The sequence below is a fragment of the Equus przewalskii genome, chromosome 9 (assembly GCF_037783145.1).
Source record: "Equus przewalskii isolate Varuska chromosome 9, EquPr2, whole genome shotgun sequence".
NCBI classification, from domain to species: domain Eukaryota; kingdom Metazoa; phylum Chordata; class Mammalia; order Perissodactyla; family Equidae; genus Equus; species Equus przewalskii.
The window spans coordinates 76664518-76687377 of NC_091839.1; the positions used below are offsets into that span (position 1 = coordinate 76664518).

General features: G+C 40.2%; 1 protein-coding gene across 1 annotated transcript in view; it reads left to right on the forward strand.

Moving 5' to 3' along the window:
• Positions 1-400: 400 nt before the first annotated feature.
• The window catches only part of SMLR1 (small leucine rich protein 1), a 40878-nt gene continuing 18418 nt past the window's right edge, over positions 401-22860 (forward strand). Inside the window, 1 exon segment of the mRNA XM_070632454.1 lies at positions 401-541. Coding sequence (XP_070488555.1) covers positions 401-541 — 141 coding nt within the window.

Below are 22860 nucleotides of genomic sequence, written 5' to 3' on the forward strand. Positions count from 1 at the left end.
ACCCTCTCAAAAGGATCTTCTGCTTCTTCCTATAGTATTCTAAGGCAACATTGCCTTTTATTTGGTACTTGCCAGGAAGTCAAGGGATTCATTGCATTTTATGCTCTTTTTTCCTTAGATCATTGAACAAATACTATCCACTCTATCTCCTGGGAATCATCCCCCTGTAGTGGGTTGAATAGTGGCCCTCCAAATGGTACGTCCGTCTGAAACCTATAAATTCAATCTCTTTTGGAAAAGGAGTCTTTGCAGAGGTAATCAAGTGAAGGATCCTGAGATAAGGTCAATCTGGTTGAGGATGGGTCCTACGTCCAACGATAAGTCTTGAGAAGAGAAGGGGAAATAGAAATACCGACGCAGGGCAGAGGGCCTTACGAAGACGGAGGCAGAGAGTGGAGGGATGCGTCTAGGAGCCTTGCAATGCCCGAATGCCTGCAGCCCCCAGAAGCCGGAAGAGGCAAGCAAAGATTCTCCGCTCGAGCTTCCAGTGGGAATGCGACACTGCCAACACCTTGATCTCAGACTGCCGGGCTCCAGAATGGTGAGAGAATGTATTTCTGTTGCTTCAAGCCACCAAGTTTGTGATAATTTGTTTCAGGAGCCCTAGAAAACTAAAGTATCCTCTCATGAAACTTACCATTATAGTGAAGAGACAAAATAAACTAACAGGAAAGTGTAATAGAGCGAGAGGTAAGCGCATCGAGAAAACAAAACAGACAATGTGACAGAGTGTCACCAAGAGCAACTTTAGGTTAGCCACTGAGGCAGACTCTGATCTCTTCCACTATTTCCTGGGAAATACTACTTGGAAAAAAATTATGATGTCCAAATTAATTAAATTGTGAAGGAATTTTTCCATGTGCATTTTGATGATGATTTTCTTCAGGTCATTTTAAGGTGTAAGTGAGGTGTTCGCTTTTTCACAGATCTGGTCTAGGGTACCATCAACGCACATCTAATGACCTGGTAAGGACAGTGCAAATTACCCTGAGTTGTGGCCATAGAATAGAACTTAAATATTTTAGGACTAAAATAAAGTTGTAAAATAAATCACCCAGGAAACAGATAACAAACATCATCATGATTCAACATCATCCACATTATGTTTCTTTATCTGACAATTAGTTGAGTACTTATCATTTTCATGGTATTATGCAAATGTTGGAGATACAAAAAAAACAAAATAGATATGGTCCTTTGTTAGGGGAGCCTGCAAGACTATGGGGAAATGTTGACATTGAATATGTCATTTCAAGAAAAAAAGAATGTTTAGAAAGAGGACAAGTATAGGGTAAGGCAGGGGTTGGGGATCGAACAGGAAGTGCTGACAGTAAAAAGATTTCCTGGCTCATATATTTCCTTCATTCAACAAATATTTCCTGAGGGCTCACAACATGCCAGGCACTGTTTCAGTCACCTGGGATATGTCAGTGAACAATACAGGCCACGATCCCTATTCTGATGTGAGATCCCCCTACCAGGGGACACAGGCAATAATAGTCCCAATAAATGGATTATTTAATATTTTCCAATAGATAAGTGCTATGAGAAAAGGAAAAAGTAGAGCAGGGTAAGTAATATTGGGAGTGAGGGGCAGGAGACAGGCTTGCCATTTATACAGGGTAGTCAGGGAGGGTGGCATTGAGAAGGTGACATGGAAGCAAAGATTTGAAGGAAATGACAAAGTTAGCCAGGCAGATAATATGTGAGTCAAGAGAATTCCAGCAGGAAGAACAGCCCAAGCAAAGGCCCTGAGGCAGAGTATATCCGGCATGTCTAAGGAACAACAAGGAGGCCAGCATGGTTGAAGTGGAGGGAAAAGGAGAAAGGAGTAGGGGGCGATGTAACATGGGACCAGGTCCTTTAAGGCCCCGTAAACTATTGGGAAACTTACTTCTCTCATACTGAATGGAGAGCCGTAAGAGAAGGGCTCTCTCCTCATCTTCGTATAGTCTCAGTTACTTCATGTCTCAACTTTAATGTGATTCCTAATCTGATTATCACAGAAATTCGCTATTGCCTGCAGAAACTTGATCATTTTATTTCCACATAACAACCACATACATCCTCCTCTAGTCCCCGCTGCTACCCACACACAATCCAGGGAAATTGCGCATCAGCGAATAGGAGGGCTTGCCAGAAATCGGACAGGAAAATGGCATTAATGCATTTATTAAAGGTGAAAGAATAAAGCCCATTCATAAATCAAAGGGAGCTCATTTTAAGGTATCGCCTAGCCCACTATCACTCTGGCAAGGAGTGGGAGCAAAGACGAATGGCCTTCCAATGGTGGGGGGACATCTGAGCACTAAGTCCAACGCCCAAGTGCTTTTCATCCTGTCGGCGGTATAAGGTAACACGGGGCCAAGACAACATTTTCCACTTGGAACAGGACAATGAGAAAAATTAAACTGAAACCTTAAGAATAGAGGAGAATTTCTTGTTTCGAAAAATGATTCAAAAACACGACCTGACAAGAAAACAAGGTGGCCCAGAAGACAACCAGCCTTTGATGCTGTCCTTCAGATGGTAGTTCTGAGAGAGACAGGACTGCGCTGCTCGCCGGGAGGAGAGCCAGTAGACGGGTGACAAAGACAAGAGCAATCTTGCACAAGTTCTGACCTCTATGCCAAGTGCCCACCTCGAGCCAGAAACCCTTCATGCCATTTTCTTCTTCAAATACAATAAATATCTACAGTCTCTGCAGTGACATAATTGCATCCTGTTTGGAACTGAATTGACTTTAACATGAGGAGAAACCAATCCACGTTGTAGCCTACAGCATGGCCCCTTCTGGAGTTATGAAGCGCGAGTCTGGGCAGAGGGACTCAATGGCCCTTCCCAAATATTCCTCATGGTATTAGTCTTGGGTTAGGTAAAAAGGATGCACTGACTTCCAGTATAGATTTTAAAATGACCTGCCTGGGCTTCGTTGTTTCTGAGGTTAAGTGCAAAGTTTGACCAAAACAAAACAGGAAGAACTATTCCAAAGACACTGCCTTTGCAGAGGAAGGACAAAATCTCTTCCTCTATCCTCCCGGGTTCTCTTACTGGGGCCCTGGAAATTAAACTGACAAAAGACAGATTAACAAGAAAAATAATCAGTGTATCAACAGGTGCGGCACTCATACACGTGGGAGAAACTCAGTGAGGAGTGACTCAAAGAGGTGGTTAGAACTGGAGCTTATACAGCACCTCAACTGAAAACAATAAATTTGTAGGGAAGTAACAAGACAAAGGAAAAGGAGTTTAGGCTTTTAGGGGCAGCCAAGTGTGGGAAGGTAAATATACGGGGGGAACTAACGGAAGGAAAGGTTTGTTCTGCAGATTCTTCTCAGCTCTTCTTTGGGCTCCTAAGAGTGTAGAGGTGTCTCCTGCCGTCAAGAATCTAAGGGCTGTCCTCCTGTCCCTGGCATAGGAGAGAGAAACACCTTTGCAAATGGAAATTGAAGCCCTGCTTTTAGGCAAATGAGAGAGAGCTTTTTTGGAATCTGCTATTTCTCAACTGTCTTCAGCTCAAAATAATCCTTATGCCAAAGTGGCGTACTTTGGGGTGGCATATTCTGATCCTCTACCTCTCTTCCTGACTGAACTGCTGACCGCTGCTATGAATAGATCATGGTCTCCATGCGCAGAAGTGCTCACCTCTATTCCTACTTCCACGATCCCGATTCAAGCCACCATTTGCTAGGTCTATTGCTGTAGGTTCTTTATGATAATACATAGTTACCTCTCTAGACTCATCTGTCAGCACTCCTTGCCTTGAATTTCCCACTTTCTTAACACCAAATCGCAGTCTCATATAACCACTTTCCTGTTTTGGGCTTCCATTACTTTGCTCATATTATTTCCTCTGCTTAGAACCCTCTTCCCCTCATTCTTCTCCACCTGGCCAATTCTCATGCATCATTCGGGACTAAGATGCAGTTTGACCCTTCAGAAAGTCTTCTCAGCATCTTCTCCTCAATCCACAGGCTATGGGAAGTGACCTTCCTTTAAACAAAAACTCTCCATGCATTAAATTTACTTGTCTGCTCCCGCTAAGTTGTAAGTTCCTTCAAACTATAGTCATAGGAGTCTTGGAGATCAGCAAACACTTTATGCCATCATCTGCTGCTCCTGGTCAAGCTCCCCTGTTCAAGCAATTGGGGAGTTAATCCTCAGCTAACATTTACCATTGGCTGTAGTCACTGATGAGGAACATCTCTAACTGGGTTATAATTACATCATTTGATCATTGTTTATGCAACAATGAGCTGCATATCACTCCCTGACACCCTATAAACCTGAGACTCCATGACCAGTCAAAGAAGGCATTTGGGCAGTGAGTAAGCTAAATATTTAAGTACCCAAAGGGAGTAAAGTTGGCCTTCCTTATGGGTGTGGTCGGCCATTGTTTGCCTATCTGGGTAATGAGCATTGTGATAACTGCCTTGGAGACCACTGTTAGAGATAATCCCTGACAGTTAAAGTTTTTCAGTCATCAATGGTCAACAGATTCACAGAGGATTAGCTCTCATGCTGCCCAATTTTCACAAGTCTGGTTGGTACCAGAAAGTAAATATGTATTAAATTCCATGGGTCTCACATGGTTTCAAATACTATTTGGTGAGCCAGATCAGTGATGGTACTTAGATTATCTTACGCAGAATGAGCTCACTAACACGGATCTGTCATTCAGAGAAGACTCTCTCCTCGTCACACCTAAAGCAATATCGAAAGTTCAGTGCTCATAGCCAAAAGTTGTTTATCATGGTGAAATAGAATAAGTTATGCAAAAATACTTAGAAAGTTTAAAGCACTAAATAATTATCATAATTAAATTCTTCCTCTCCAATTCCCCTTTTTCTAGATTCTTGGTATGATAGAAAAATTGTCCATGTTTTTCATTTCTTTAATACATTGGACAGTGATTACCACAGAGCAGGCATTTAAAAAATATCTATGGAGCAAATGAAGTGATGAAAGAGCAAGAAAGATACAAAGAGAAAGGAAGATTGAATTACCTAAGTAACACCAAGAAAGCAGCCATCACCTGCCTCTCGGTATCCTCATCTTTACCATGATGGGGTTGAACTAGATGATCTTGAAAGTTCTCTTCAAGAATTTTGTGACCCTAGACATAGCTTCCATGTTAACCATCTACTCTTTATTTATATTTGTATTTATGTTGGTAATTGTGGTGGCCCCTTTCTTCTTTTCAATATGCTTTCAGAAAATGCTAAAATGCCCATGTTTACAGATGATTTTTCATCGGGAACATTTATGGTAGGCTGTTTCCTTACAGCATCTAGATAGTTACAGTTCTCTCATCAGTCTATTGAATTTACACATCACTGCAGATGAGTTTCCTCAACGAGTTAATCTTGTCCAACAGATACAGATTCATAGAAACTTCAACGAATGAAGATACTAGATTTACTGACTCAAAAGACTGATGCTTTCCCATTTTCAAATCTATTATGTTTCAAACCTATTTCCATTCGACAAATATTTCTTTAGGACTGATTATGTGCCAGGCATTGAGCAAGGCACTGTACCCTTCGTCCATAGCCTGTTTGGTTTTGCATTATGGATGCAAATCATAAATATAAACTAATTTCCTTCATGAAAATATACAACCAGACAGTCTGAGAAACTAACCTTTAAAGTACTTTTTGTCAAATACATAATTACCTTGGAGTAGCCTCATAAGGCTTAAGAGTCCCACAACGCCAAGATTAACACTTAAGTCACAGAGGACCACAGGCTCTCTGCAACACCCCCTAATCTACCAGGATTACCAACTGTGACACGCATCTTCACCACACATCACATGGACTGTGTACTAGGCAGGGTGCACGTATCCGAAAGAATCTCAAAACACAGTCTTCAGCTTCAAGGACTTATGACAGTGTGAAGAATTCTTTGCTTAGTCAAACCTTAGCTCTGCTGAAGGTCAGCAAGCCACACAACATGACAAAAGTAAAGTATCCACACAGCTGTGGTCTCCAAAGAGAAATGCACAACTGTTATCAAGACCAAGCTGGAATGAGACAGGGAGAGAAATTGACGAGGAAGCTGGAGATCTGACAATGCTGCAATTAATAAAAGGTCAAAATGCCTCAAAGAAACTTTTGCTTAGGGCATCTCAAATGTCTGTGCCACTGTCAGTTGTGAATTTTTGCACTTAAACAGGATGTCCATAAACACCATAAAATACTACAGGGGGGCTTGTGCTATCTTAATTCAATCTAAAACAGAAAGTGGCTAATTCTTACTAATCTTTCAGAAGGAAAGCATTTATACTATCACATTTGTATTATCAATATTAATGTCTCTTTTTTTTCTATCTTTACTTATGGGGAAAAATCCTACACTTATTTCGTATACTATTGATCAAGAAAGAGAAGATAATTGGAAGAAGGTTAAAGAAAAGTGAGCAGAGAAAGAAAAAAATATCAAATAGTAAAGAACAGTATACCAGCTGGTTTTTCATAAAAGAGTCTAGCTCTGGTAATTGCAAAGCTACATGACAACAGTTAAAATTGTGTAACAGTCAAATCTCATTAGTCTGGAATTCAGCAAGTAGGAGAAATAAAATCAATTTTCAGCATTGGTGTGAATAATCCAATATGTCATTTTATCTGCACTACAGCAAAGAACCTAATAAGCCCTTCTTCAGCCAGGAAACTTTTGAATAAGACAAGCTGATAGAGAATTAAATTATTCTGTTGTGTACGCTTCCTTTCCTATTGGCAAACCATGACCATTATTCACCCATCTCTCTTTTTCCAGTCATGGCATCTGATGCTATACTTATAAAAGCAGACAATTCTACATATCTGTCCTCAAGACACTCAAAACCCTTTCCTGTTGGCTGAGAAATGTTTTTGGCTTTGAAGAAGGGATTATTGAGCTCCTCAAATATATGCAGCTAAGATGATTTTCACCTCAAAAAACCCACAACTTTTTCTAAAGCAAATGAATATGGGAATATAATACAACCATTCTCTTTCTCACTTTCAGTACAGTATTCAATAAATTACTTGAGATATTCAACACTTTATTATAAAATCGGCTTTGTGTTAGATGATTTTGCCCAACTGTAGGCTAATATAAAGTGTTCTGAGCATGTTTAAGGTAGGCTAAGCTAAGCTAGGCTGTTTGGTAGGTTAAGTGTATTAAATGCATTTTTGACTCAAGATATTTTCAATTTACGATGGGTTCATCAGGAAGTAACCCCATCACAGGTCCAGGAAGATCTGTATATCAACCTTTCTGAATCACTGTACTCATGTAAATGGTTGTCATGAATCTCCACATTCAACTGGAGACAAGTATAGCAACAATCAGAGGGCACTCAAGTCACGTGTGGTAGCCCTACAAGTATTCTTACCCACGCCTTCCTTTGGGGGAAGACTTTTCTGAAGCCAGGCAGTTTCCTGTGGCATCAGACAATATATGGAAGAGCGTGGAGACGTAAATGCTACTCCTGATTCTATTCCTACTGGCCTGTCTGATCTTTAACTTTCATTGACCCCTGTTTTCACATTTGTAATCAAACTTTTGCGACAGCCTTGAACTAGTCTCCCCGGCTCCAACCTTTTTCTCTGCTTGCTATCATCCTCCCTGTGGCTGCCAGAGTCCTCTCTCCATAACATGTACCCAGTCACACTGCTACTTCTTCAAACAGATAGGATAAAGCCCAGCTCCTCAGCGGGCCCAGCAAGGCCCTTGGCAATCAAACACAGCCAGTCCTTCCATCTTCATCTCCTGCCTCTCCCATCATCCCAGACTCATGCCATCGCATGCATTCACTGCTCTCTGAATACAGCACATCTTTGCTTTCATACATACTGTTCCCACTGCCTGGATCTCCCCTGTTCCCTTGCCCACATCTCTGTTGTAACATCAGAGTCACCTGACATTCGAGGTCCTTTCAAACCCTGGAGTTCCTGGGGGATGCATTCGCCAAGCTTCCGGGCCAGTGTAGCCCCTTGTTTTAAAAATGCAGGTTTTATTATGATTCAGGTAGGGGGAGGCCAACAGATCAGGAGATGACAGCCATTGAAAAGATACTTTGTTCTTCACAGTTCCCCAGAGGAGGCAGCAGGCCATGCCACATAGGACCACATGAGGAAGCATCAGGGTCAGCAGGAGGCAGAGGGGGTGAGGGGAAAATGTGGGCAAGAGCCTTTATTGTGATTTCTGCAGGAAAGGCAAGGCCAGGCTGGGTAAGCAGGTTTAGGATTGGGTAGATTGAATAATTTCTGCAGGCTCTGGGTTGTAGGGGCTCGCTCCAGTTGTCTGGTACGTGGCTTTGGAGTTTTTAGGGCAGAGGAACATTGGCCCCGAGTGTGAACGCCCAGTAGAGGAGGTGGCGGGGCATGTGGGCTCTGGATTGGTGAGTGTCTATGAAAGGCGTGCTCCCTGGCAGGCGAGTGGTTCCCTATCTCTAGGAATTGGCTGGCTCTGGGAAGAGCGGTCTGTCCAGAGTCAGCAAGGCCCCAAGATGTCAGAGCACCAGAATTACAGAAAATAAAAAGGGACAATTAACCCAGCCCTCCCTACTGTAGTTTGCGCAATAACTTTATCACATTTTGTATTTAAATTGTTTGCTCCTCAAGAACAGAGATCTCACCTTTGAAGCTTGGATACACAAAGATCTAAATGTAAACAAGCAAACAAATGAAGGAAGATTGTCCTTAACAGAGAACCAGAGATGAGTATTTTAAATAATCTCCTGATGTTGAATTTCCCAGGGTTTTCAAGATCACGAAGCGTAAAGTGATGATGTTGCACTGGGCCTCTTTGTACATAGGTCTACACAGTCAGCCAGTGCAGGTCCAGGGAGGGCTGTGCAGCACCTGCCGAGCCCCAAGACCCAAATAAGCGCCCCTTGAGATGTGAGCTTCTATGGGCCTGCAGGCTGGGCCCTCTGTCACCTGTGTGAGCTGAGGAGCACCTTATAATTATTCTGTTCTGCAATGCAGATTAAATCCATCACAACAGCAAACATAATATTCTTCCCTTACATTGTTCACTCGGTCCCCCAGATAAAAATCTATTAGTCCACACTCAGTTTTAACAAGAATAATAAACCAGGAGGGGGCCAGCCCAGTGGCGCAGTGGTTAAGTACGCATGTTCCACTTTGGTGGCCCAGGGTTCGCCGGTTCAGATCCCAGGAGCGGACATGGCATCGCTTGGCAAGCCATGCTGTGGTAGGTGTCCCACATATAAAGTAGAGGAAGATGGGCACAGATGTTAGCTCAGGGCCAGTCTTCCTCAGCAAAAAAAGGAGGACTGGCAGCAGTTAGCTCAGGGTTAATCTTCCTCAAAAAAAAAAAAAAAAAACCAGAAGAGAGGATGAGACTTCCATTTTTCTGTGAAGATATTTCCCTTTTAAGAAACAAAAGGCAAAAATAATTGCAGAATAGATCTTTCTTAATGTCCTTGATTGTAGCCCATTAAATAAGAATCCCAGGGAGCAATGTGTGCCTCAGATGAGGCCCTGATTGGAGGAGAGCACTCTACAATAAACAATGTTCAAGGGTTTGGAAACAGCAGGCTGCTGATACTTCATGATGCTAACCAAAAACAAAGAAGGAAGGGGCAAAGCAGATCAAGATAATCAGTAGGGGGAAGAAAACAGAACCAGGTAGGTGGAAAAAGAAAGGAACACATGCACTAATGAATCAGGTCATTCATTTAAGACCAACCTTCACTCACTATGATTTGCAACTAGAAAACACACAGTCAAGCCTAAGTGAAATTCACAACTTCCATTGAGCAAAATCTCTAACAGAAATATCCAAAGCATCCTTTCTGCCAATTACAACATTCTCTCTTTAGGTCAAATGGAACCATTTCAGGATTGTCTTAAATGAGATAATGTGAAATGTATGTGAAAACAAATGAGGCTATTCAGTAAATGTTAGTATTTCATTTCCTTCCCTGCATGCATTTCGAGAAGTGGCCCCAAAGTCATCAAGTACGTGTCAATGGAAAAGCAACATGCTTATCCCACCAAAATGAAGTTTCACAGTTGGTGGAAATTCAAGATTTCAGAGTAATTCGTTCACAAAGGAACTCAGTGTGTGGTCCTTTCCACCATTACTCCGGCACTTTCTGGCATTGTCCCTGGCTCTTCCTCACTGACAGCTGACAGCCTCTGCCTTTCTCTTCGTGGCCAGAGGCTAAGCAGGTGCACCGTCATTCACTTGGCGAATGTGGTGTTTCCTTGGTGTCTTCGCCAACCCAAACAAGCCGTTAATGGAAGACATCGGCCAAAGATTTTCAGTGTCCGACTCCTATCCCACACGCCCACTCATCCCTGCCTTGTCGTGTGGGTCATGAAAAGGAAACATCATTGACCTCATTTTCTACCTTTGATTTCCTTTGGGCTTTTTTCCACAGGAGTAACCACGTGATTGAGATTTAGATGACTCTATGAAAGTCCTCCTTAATTTCTCCCTCCAACATAATTTCACAATCAGTACTCGTGCGTCTTCTACTCAGTGGAGGATATTTTAAATCTGTTTTTACTTCCTGGAAATATGCTAAACTGTACAGAAACAAACTGTCCTAAAAGTATAGAGGTCATCATAGAGCCACCATGTCAGGTTGTACACGTTGTGCCCTGCACAAGGATCCCAACTCAGGAGGGGAGCCGGGTTATAATCCAGCCTTGGCTCTGTTTACCAAATAACACTCGGGGGTAGGGGGGTGCAGGGGTGACTTTTTCTAATTCATGCAAAGGCACCATATCGGACAGAATGATCCTGGTCATGTCAACATTAATGTAAAAAAAAGAAATGAGTAAACATACGAAGCTGGGTGTGATGTGGCTAAATAGATTATGCCAACGATAACATCAATTAACGTTTGCATTTTCTTCCACATTCTCCCTATGGAAATTCATTTTCCACCCAGTTTATTTATTTATTAATTTGAAAAAAAAATAAATTAACCTAATAAAGATTCCTGGACCTAAAAGCTGAAATGGTCTAAACACCAAAATTCATCAAAGGTCAAACAATTTTATTTCTGAAGTATAAATGCCAAAAGGTAGAAAGGCACCACCAAATTCTTCTCTCTAACAGTCAAAATTAATTACATGTGACAAAAGATGAGAGAGACGAAATGAGTTCAAGTACCGCTAGAGATAATGTAAAACAAAATACGGGGTATGTATTCCTTTCCCACCCACTGACTCACGGAGAATCTGAAAACATACTTTGACAGAATGTATTTTCAATAGGATAGGAAATATTTCTGCCCACAGAACATTTTCAAACATTAAGCTCCAAAATGACCTACCCAAATACAATAAATATTAAGTGCAAAGCACTCTATTTGGCAATAGGAAGGACAAGAAGATATTAAACCAGCTCTATCCTCCAGGGACTAAAATCTTAAGTAGAAACAGATTTTAAAACTCTAATACTGCTGTCATAGAGGCACACAGCTTTGGAAATGGGAATGAGTGGGAAGGATAAAGGATGGTCCCCAAGGGGCTGGAGACAGGATTTGTGACATTTGAGCTGGGACCTGAAGATGAGACTAAAGGATGATTAACCTCTAAACTTCCAACGATCTCCAGTCATGACACACGCAGGAAACGATGGCATTGGTGTGGCTCACTGGGGTAAATGGGATGCTGATTCCTGCTGGGCAAGGGCGCTGGCTAAGACCGGCTGTCCTGGGGGATGAGGAGTCTGTAACTCAGTACACCTGGAAGCCATTTTGGTCACACCAGGATATCATGAAATGCATATTGGCAAGTGCCGTAGAGTTTTGCGAATAAATTGGTAGCTTTCAACCTCTGTTACACATTATAATCACCTGAGAACTTTTAAAAAATATAGATGTCATTTATGTCAGAATCTCAGGGGGAGCAGCCTGAAGACGGTTATGTTTTAGGAGCTCTCAAATAAGCCTAATATGAGACAGGTTAAGAACCACTGGTAAAAATCTCCCTTCTCTTACCAGAACTAAATTGGCTGAATCACATAGCATTTTCAAAATTAAAAACAACAATAACAATAATAATAATAACTGGTAGATGATTAAATATTAAATGACGTCTACTTTTGTTTCTAGCCATGAAGGAGTAACAAGGTGCAGAATTACCCTTCTGCTGGAAACAACTAGAATACTAGACAAAACATAGTAAAAAACTGTTTTCAGACACTGGACAGTAAGGGACTGTGATTTTTAACAGTAGGGTAAAAAGTAAGGGGATCCCTACCGTTACCCAGGATTTCTGCCAGGAGACAATCTCCAGATGGCAGGACAACGAGGGCTAACCCAAAGAGAGCCTGAGAATCTTGCTGAGTTTAAGATTCAGAGATGGGAGATTGGAGAAGACAAGGCAACTAGAATTTGCAGGGCAGACTCCCCAAGAGGAAGGAGCTAAACCGAGAGAGAGCTCCAAAAATCTAGAGATCCCCTGGAGTCTTTTGCCAAATACAAATCTAGGCATGCACGGTTGAAAACCCCAAGAAACTACACAGAATAACCCCCAAGGAAAGAACAATTGCCCACTCTTACTACTTATTCATGGTTGTACTGGAGGTCCTAGCCAATGCAATCAGGCAAGAAAAAGAAATAAGCATGCAGATTGGAAAGAAAGAAAGAAAATCCTCATTATGTACACATAACATATAAAAACTCCTAAGGAATTTACAAAACAGCTCTTAAAACTTAAAAGCAAGTTTAGAATGTTCTAAAGATATGGAGTCAACATATGAAAATTAGTTACATTTCTATATACTAGCAACAAAAAACTGGAAGTTGAAAAATTTTAAATTCCATTTATAATAGCATCCCAAACAGGAAATACTTAGGAATAAATTAAACAAAATACATGTAAACCTGTACTTCAAAAACCACAAAATGTTACTGAAAGAACATTAAAAAGGCCAAAATAAATTAAAATATAGACCATGATTTTTAATCGGAAGACTCAATACTGTTAAGATTTTCGTTTTCTCTAAACTGACCTATAGATTCAACACAATCCCAACCAAAATCTCAGCTGGCTTTTTCTGTAAATCTGATTCTAAAATTATTTGGAAAAGAAAAGGACTTAGAACTGCTAAACAATTCAAAGTTGGATGACTTACACTTCCTGATTTAAAAAGTTACTATATAGCTATAGGGATCAAAAGAATGTGATATTGGCAGAAGGGTAGACCTACAGATCAATGGAACAGAATGAAGAATTCAGAAATAGATCTACATATAAGAAAAGGGAACTCTCGTACACTGCCGGTGGGAGTGCAAACTGGAGTAGCCACTATGGAAAACAGTATGGAGATTCTTCAAAAAACTAAGAATAGAACTAGCATACGATTCAGTTATTCCACTGCTGGGTATTTATCCAAAGAACATGAAAACACAAATGCGTAAAGATATATGCACCACTATGTTCATTGCAGCATTATTCACAATATTCTAAGACTTGGAAGCAACAGAGGTGCCCATCAAGGGGCAAATGGATAAAAAAGATGTGATATATATACATAATGGGATACCACTCAGCCACAAAAAAGGATGAAACCTGGCCATTTGTGACAACATGGATGGACCTTGAAGGTATTATGCTAAGTGAAATAAGTCAGAGGGAGAAAGTCAAATACCATATGATCTCACTCATAAGAAGAAGATAAGAACAATAACCAGCAAACATATAGAGACAGAGACTGGATTGGTGGTTACCAGAAGGGCAGGGGGGAGGGAAAAGGGCAAAAGGGGTAATTAGGCACATGTGTGTGGTGATGGAAGGTAATTAGTCTTTGGGAGTTGAACATGATGTAATCTATACAGGAAGTGAAATATAATAATGTCCACCTGAAATTTATATAATGTTATAAACCAATGTTACCTCAACTTAAAAAAAAAGAAATAGACCTATATATATATGATCAATAGATTTTTAGTAAAAATTAAAATGCTAACTTCATTCAATGAAGAAAGGAAAATCTTTTCAACAAATGTTACTGGGAAACAAAATTAACCTTGACCCCAGGCAATATAAAAATTTAATTCAAAATGGATCATAGACCTAAATGCAATATTTAAAACTATTAAACTTGTAGAAAAAACATAGAAGGAAATCTTTATTGTCTTGAGGGTAGGCAAAGAATTCTTAGATAAAACACAAAAAGCATGAATCATAAAAGAAAAAAATTGAAATGTGGACTTCATCAAAATTAAAAACTTATGCTCCTTGAAAGACATTCTTAAGAAAATGAAATGATACACCGTAGAAAGGGAGAAAACGTTTGCAATACAAATATCTAACAAAAGACTTGTATCCAGAATATATAAAGAATTTAGTTAGAACTCAATAAGAAGGCAACACAATAAAAAAAAATAGACCAAAAAATTGAAGACTTTGCAAAAGAAGTTACATGAATGGCAATATACACATTAAAAGATGCTCAACATCATTAGTCATCAGGTGTATTAATCGTATCTTTTTATTCTGTATTTTTGATGCTTTAACATCTTGGGTCCTTGCTGACCCTAATGGCAACAGACTCTGATCTGTTGACCTTGCCATACCTAAATAATAATAATACCCATATTTTAAAATTTAGGGAAATTCAAATTAAATACACAATGAAATACCACTACATACCCACTAGCATGGATAAGATTTTTAAAAGATGATGATACCAAGCATTGGTGAGGATGTGGAACAATTGGAACCCTTCTCATACGTTTCTAGTAAGATTGTGAAATGGCATAATCATTTCGGAAGACTGATAGTTTCTGATAAAGTTAAGTATACATTTACCATAAGATCCAACAATTCTAGCCCTAAGCATTTACTCAAGAGAAATAAAAATATGTCTGCACAAAGACTTTTACACAAATTTATTCATAATAGCTAAAAACTGGAAATCATGTCTATCAACAGGTGGATGGATAAACAAATCATGGCTTCTCTGTAGTGCTATGGAATGAACGCAGAGTGAAATACTACTCAGCAATAAAGGGGAATTAATTATTGAAAAATGCAACAGCTTGGATGAATTTTGCCAAGCAAAAAGTCCGACACAAAAGCATACATGTGGTAAGATTCCATATCTATGAAATTCTAGAAAAGGTCAATTTAATCTACTTTGACAGAAAAAATACCAAGGCTGCCTGGCTCTGGGAGTGGGGAAGATTGACTGAGAAGGGGCACAAGGACAGCTTTTTGGGGAGATAGAAATATTCTATATCTTGATTGTATAGTGATTACAAGAGTATATAAATGTGTCAAAACACATTGAAATACAGACTTAAAAGGGTAGATTTTATTGTATGTAAACTATACCTTAATAAAGCTTATTTTTTAAAAATAATATCATTGAAATAGAATCAAATTTTATGTCAGTCTTATTTATTCTTTTTCCCATAATGAGGTAATGTCTGATTAGTCTGAAAATATCATGGAAAGAAAAAAATTATATTTGGAAGCAATTACTGAGGCCAGATGGCTTCCTGTTCTTCTAGGAGTTAAGATAATATTAACAATATTGCTTTATACATCTACAAAGAGCCTTCTCTTTGTGTACTTTGTATTGTAAAGTATCTACAAAACATCACTTTACCTCACAACTCTCTGTTTAGGCGGCTTAACTGCTAACTCTGACATACAGGCTCTGTTGTACATCCCTCCCAATTCTGAAATTAGGAAGGTTTGCTTGCCAGCTCCAACACAGGAACCATATGCCAGTTCAGGAATCCACTGTCTGGACGCGTATCAGCCCTGCGGTCCCCAAGAGGAGGACTGGGAACTCAGCAGCTGGCTGGACGCCGGGAAAAGAACGTCCCGGTCTCTGCTGCTTTTTAGGGGCAGCGAGGAACAGAAAATTGGACTGCCAGATGGCTACCACTCATTACTGCCTGGCAGCATTCAGGGTGAAATGAGAGCAAATTAATCAGCATTCAGGAGGAATGAATGGCAAGGGGCGATGTGTATCGATGCTATTTTAGCGCAAGTCAAATTAAACCTGTAGAACTGACAACATGCATTAATCTCCCCAGTGCCTCCAGGAGCCTGCAAATGAGCTCCTACTTTCTTTATACAAACAGCTGTTATTTTCCTGTTACTACCTTGGAAAAAGTTCCAGTAATGGCCTGGTAGGTTACTCCTGGTGATTGATACAGACTCGTGTGTTAGACCGACTCTGCTAACGAGAGGACGTAGCCGATATACTGTAGCAGGGAGTGAATTTCCAAGGCGCAGCTCTCCGGCAGAGAGGGAGGCTCCTGCAAACAGACAAGCAGATGCAAACGCGCAGGCGTCCGTGAACGTTGCGGATCTACTGTTTGGAAATTGTGGAAGTCACAAGGATGTTTTTCTAAAGGGAAATAGAAATAAAACTGTGGTCTTTTCATGATCTTATATATAGAAAACCCCAAAGAATCCACTGGAAAACTGTTAGAAATAATCAACAACTACAGCAAAGTTGCAGGGTATAAAATCAATTTGCATAAATCAGTAGCATTTCTATACTCCAGTAATGAACCAACAGAAAAAGAACTCAAGAATACAATACCATTTACAATCGCAACAAAAAGAATAAAATACCTTGGGGTAAATTTAACTAAGGAAGTGAAGGACCTATATAATGAAAATTACAAGGCCTTTCTGAGAGAATTGGATGACGACATAAGGCGATGGAAAGACATTCCATGTATATGGATTGGAAGAATAAACATAGTTAAAATGTCCGTTCTACCTAAAGCAATCTACAGATTCAACGCCATCCCAATCAGAATCCCAATGACATTCTTTACAGAATTGGAACAAAGAATCCTAAAATTCATATGGGGCAACAAAAGACCCCGAATTTCTAAAGCAATCCTGAGAAAAAAGAACAAAACGGGAGGCATCACAATCCCTGACTTCAAAACATACTACAAAGCTACAGTGATCAAAACAGCATGGTACTGGTACAAAAGCAGGTGCACAGATCAATGGAACAGAATTGAAAGCCCAGAAATAAAACCACACATCTATGGACAGCTTATCTTTGACAAAGGAGCTGAGGGCATACAATGGAGAAAAGAAAGTCTTTTCAACAAATGGTGCTGGGAAAACTGGAAAGCCACATGTAAAAGAAGGAAAATTGACCATTCTTTTTCACCATTCCCCAAAATAAACTCAAAATGGATCAAAGACCTAAAGGTGAGACCTGAAACCATAAGGCTTCTGGAAGAAAACGTAGGCAGTACACTCTTTGACATCAGTATTAAAAGGATCTTTTCGGACACCATGCCTTCTCAGAGAAGGGAAACAATAGAAAGAATAAACAAATGGGACTTCCTCAGATTAAAGAGCTTCTTCCAGGCAAATGAAAACAGGATTGAAACAAAAAACAACCCACTAACTGAGAAAAAATATTTGCAAGTCATATATCTGACAAAGGCTTAATATCCATAATATATAAAGAACTCTCGCAACTCAACAACAAAACATCAAACAACCCAATCAAAAAATGGGCTGGAGACATGAACAGACATTTCTCCAAAGAAGATATACTGATGGCCAATAGGCACATGAAAAGATGCTCATCATCGCTGATCATCAGGGAAATGCAAATCAAAACTACACCAAGATATCACCTTACACCCGTTAGAATGACAAAAATATCTAAAACTAATAGCAACAAATGTTGGAGAGGTTGTGGAGAAAAAGGAACCCTCATACACTGCTGGTGGGAATGCAAACTGGTGCAGCCACTATGGAAAACAGTATGGAGATTCCTCAAAAGATTAAAAATAGAACTACCATACGATCCAGCCATCCCACTACTGGGTATTTATCCAAAGAGCTTGAAGTCAGCAATCCCAAAAGTCCTATGCACCCCAATGTTTATTGCAGCACTGTTTACAATAGCCAAGACGTGGAAGCAACCTAAGTGTCCAGCAACAGACGAATGGATAAAGAAATGTGGTACATATATACAATGGAATACTACTCAGCTGCAAAACAGAACAAAATCATTCCATTTGCAATAACATGGATGGACCTTGAGAGAATTATGTTAAGTGAAATAAGCCAGTGAGAGAAGGACAATCTGTGTATGACTCCACTCATATGAGGAATTTAAAATTATGGACTAAGAACAGTTTAGTGGATACCAGGGGAAAGGTGGGGTGGGGAGTGGGCACAAAGGGTGAAATGGTGCACCTACAACATGACTGAAAAACATTAATGTACAACTGAAATTTCACAAGATTGTAACCTATCAATAACTCAATAAAAAAAAAAGAGTTGAGAAAAAAAAAGAAATAAAACTGTGGTCTTTTAAAAGAAAATTCCAATTTACATTCAAAGGTCAGCCATAAATCTGTGTGATGGTATTAAGTTGATTGTCTTCTCTGTGACAGGTATTTAGGAACAATACTATATTGCAGAAAAAGGTTGACTCCCAATATAAAAAAAAAATGAAATCAACTGATGACATCTGGGTTAAGTTTGATTCCTGCTTAGCTGAAGCTCCTCTCTGACGTTTTGCACAGAGTCTGGGGCATCAGTTTCACACACCGCCCCCCGTTCATATTGAGTATGACCATTTGTGGTGAACGCCCCTGGGGAGGACCCACTAGCTTAGAATTGCCTTCCAGGGCCTCCAAATAGCCAGAGAGACCCATGAGAAGGGTCCGTGTCCTCCCAAAACTATGGCCAGAAGCAGAAATTAGAGAATTTAAGAATCAGAAAATAGTCTGCAGGCCTCTCTGGGACTTCGAGGCCTTTATTCTTCTGGAAAAATTCTATGCTGACCCGGCAGCAGATCCAGGTTCTACAAGCGTGAAGTGTATACATTTTGGGGGTCCCTATTTAAGAGAAAAGAATGCAAAATTGCAAACACAAAATTCTGTATGAAAGCTAATATTAACATAGACTAAAAAAAAAAATTATAAATTTTTTTTTAAAGATTGGTACCTGAGGCATCTGTTGTCAATCTTCTTTTTTTTTTCTTCTTCTTCTTCTCCCCAAAGCCCCCCAGTACATAGTTGTATATTTTAGTAGTGGGTCCTTCTAGTTGTGGCATGTGGGACTCCGCCTCAGCGTGGCTTGATGAGCGGTGCCACGTCCACGCCCAGGAATCAGGGAGACCCTGGGCCGCTGAAGCAGACCGCACGAACTTAACCACTCGGCCACGGGGCCGGCCCCTATAAATTGTAAAAAGCTAACAAATAAACAAATGTTTTTACTTTTGGAGCTTCTGTCAATCCTTCAGTTTTTGATTTTGGCCTCCACTGGGAAATTTCCTTCTCATCATATTTGAATCTTGGTATAATTAATGATTTTGAAAAACACAAAACTAATCTGAAACTAAGGCACTCCAAGAGGAACTAAATATCTTTTTAAATTGCTATTATATTTGCTGTAACCATATAATCAAGTTACTCTTGTATTATGCACATTGAACTTTCATAAAGTCGTAGAGCTTGGTTGTTGGAACATGGACTTTTTCAGGCCCCTGCTATGTCAGGGGCAATTCTGTGTCCTATCATACTTGGTCAAGACAAGATCCATCATGTGCACTAAGATGTAATCCACCACTTTGGGATCTGTCAAATATGCAACATTGCACAGAGATCACTCATTGTAGTAATACTGCTACGGGTTTTTGTCCTCAGGCTCAGGAGTTCCGACAAATTCTATTTTACCCAGTTAACGCAAAAATGTGTTTACAATTGTATACATTGCAGGAGAGAACTTCCATTTTGACTAGGTATGAAGGAGAATCAAATCTTCAGCTTATAATTTTACATGCATGATGTTTGGAAGAATTTTCCAGAGCCGCTTCTGGTTCCATACATTTCAAATCTTATTTCTCCTCAGTTTCCCACATACTTCTGAAGTTGAGTGCATGGGACATGTTCAAATTGCGATATGACCTTTTGTCCCTAAAAAATTGGGTCACAACGCCAAGAGTTGTAGCACAGTGGTGGCTGGAATATTCCCGGAAGCCATTCCCACACCACGGCAGCTAACTACAACATAACTATCTACAGAAATGACTCAAACCACATACACATTCCACCAACCCAAATTAAATGTGTCCCCAATTCATCTTCGCCCTAGACCTGCCCCCAAATGTCCATGGCTGCACCAACACTCCTCCACACAGGTGTGGAGTGTGACAGAGGGGAAGCTGGAGTGGAAAGAGCCTGATTTAACCAACTGCAGTCAATGTGTCTCTCTTTTGCAAACTTTATTAAAAGTATGACCATTTGCATATATTCTCAGTATCCCTCCCTGGGTCTTGGAACGGCCCATGCAAATGAGTGCTGAAATGTAAACTTTATTACCTTAAATTAGCATCAGTGAGTCTGTTCTTATCTCTCATTTCATAATCATGTTGATTGACCAAAGCATAATGGGTGAAAGGAGAGAAAAGCTGAATTGAGCAGAACTTTCATTTCTGATACTCCAAATCTGTTCAAGCAACAAATAACTTTTTGATATGTCAAAGTGGCCTCATCTACCCGCGGACCCTGAAGTGCAAACATTCACCCTTATATTGTTCCCAGAGAGCCACCCACTCCCATCACAGTCTATGCTAATGGCCAGAAATATCTAATTTGTACCACCACCCCAGATAGGATGGGATTACAAGGAATCTGTTCAGGTAGACATGGTCCAATGATCATTTTCCTATAAACAAAATAATCTTGCAAAGAGGGATGAGCTAACACTTGGAGAATTTCATGAATGACACAATGTTGATTCTTCTTGAATTGTTGGGACTAGTTTGTGCTAGAACAATTTGCAAATGCAAATTGCAAAAAAAGAAACCCACCATAATTTCTCAGAATAATTTGTTCCCTATCCACTTTCCCTACCTAAGAATCATGAATCTGTATATTGATACTTAGGGACAGGCTTTCTATTCAGAGCATCTGGACAAATCTCCTTACCTAGTGGCCCACAAGCAAAAACATATTCTGCAGACCCTAATCTTCTGAGATTCCCCTAGCAAAAAGGACTCAGAGGTCCAGGAAATTGGGGAAAGTCTCATACTGTATTCCTCTTGGGGATAAACAAAGCACCCTACCAATGAAAGGGTCTAAGAAACCTTGCAATAAATAAACCTATTTATCCCAGTATTCTCTACATGTATTTGTTTTCCAAGCAATGTCTAACAAAATGTGGTAGAATTAGAGTTTCGCAGATCATGCTGTGGGCGCATTTTCTTGGCTTATTGTCAGTATTGTAGAGTTTCTAGATCAATGTTTCTCAAAAGTGTTTTTTTCTACCACTTTTCCCCTTTCTCAATGTGCTCCAGCCACATAGACCTTCTTCTGTATCTTCTATCATGCCCAAAAGATTCCCATTTCAGGAATTCAGTACTCGCTGTTCCCTCTGCCTGGAACTCTTTTCCTCCAAATAGGCTCATGATTCGTTCTTTCACTTCATTCAAGTCTCTGCTCAAAAGTCAGCTTTTCAGAGAAACCTTGTGTAATGGACTGAATTGTGCCCCCCCCAGAAATTCATATGTTGAAGCTCTGACTCCCCAACGTGACTATGTTTGAAGATTTGACCTTTACAGAGGTAATTAAAGTTAATTGAAGTCATAAGGGTGGGGCCCTAATCTGATATAACTAGTGTCCTTATAAGAAGAGGAAGAGACACCAGGGGTGCCTGTGCACAGAGAAGAGGCCATGTGAGGACTCAGCAAGAAGGCAGCTGTCTACAAGCCAAGGAGAGAGTCCTCACCAGAAACCGAGCATGTCAGCACCTTCATCTCGGACTTTCAGCCTCTAGAACTGTGAGAAAATAACTCTCTGTTGTTTAAGCTACACAGTATGCGGCATTTTGTTATAGTGGCCCTAGCAGGCTAACACTCCCTCCCTGACCACCCCATCCAAAATTAGCACTTCCTATTATTCTCTTCTCTCCTTGTTCTGCTTTACTTTTCTGCAGAGCACTTATGACTATTTGACATTATGTATGCATGTCTCTAGGAGCCTGAGAGGCAGTAGAGTATAGTCAATAAGCGTTGGGCTCTGGGTCCAAATCTTGGCTCTGCCACTTTCTAGCGGTGTAATCCTTGATGAGTTATGAAAGCTCCATGAGCTTTTCCATCTGTAAAATGGTATGATAGAAGTGGTACTTATTTCAAAGGCATCGTTACAAGACTGTAATGAAACCTAACATGTCAAGTGCTTAGACTAGTACCTGGAACAATACAAGGATTCAGTAACTGTTACCTACCATTGCTTATTGTCTGTCTACCCCACTGGAATGTAAGCTCCATAAGTCAGAGACTTTGTTTCATCCATGGATATGTTCGCAGCCCCCAAATCAGTGCCTCCAGGGCATATGTTAAGTCCTCCATAAATAAATTTACCTGCAAATATAAATAAATGAAAGTCTATGGGCTTCTTCTCAAAGTTCACAAAGAATTTAAATTCTTTGTTGTCACTTTCATGATGGTCTTTTTTATTGAATGAGCACTTTAATATCTGCCACTGCCAGCTGATTTCAGAGCCCTCATTTTTGTGTTGACTTCAGTAATCTTGCCAAGTGATATGGCTTTAATTGACATGAGCTAATGCACCAAGTTCCAAGGGGCAGTTACCAAGGGGCAGAGGAATATAGGCTTTCCTTCTCAAAAGGTTCCAAGTGGAGCAGTCAGTACTCCATTCACATTGTGAGGGATGCTTCTTTTCAGCCAAACTTCATCCACATAATAAAATCAAAGCACTTCATTTAAAATTCATTAGTCTTGTTTGTATTTAATTTTTTGAATTGGTTTTGTAGCTGTACATAATTTGATATTCCAGATATCAGTCAACGGCATTTTGGTCCCTTCCACCGGCGGACTTCAGAACTTTCATTGCTCTCTGGCATGTCA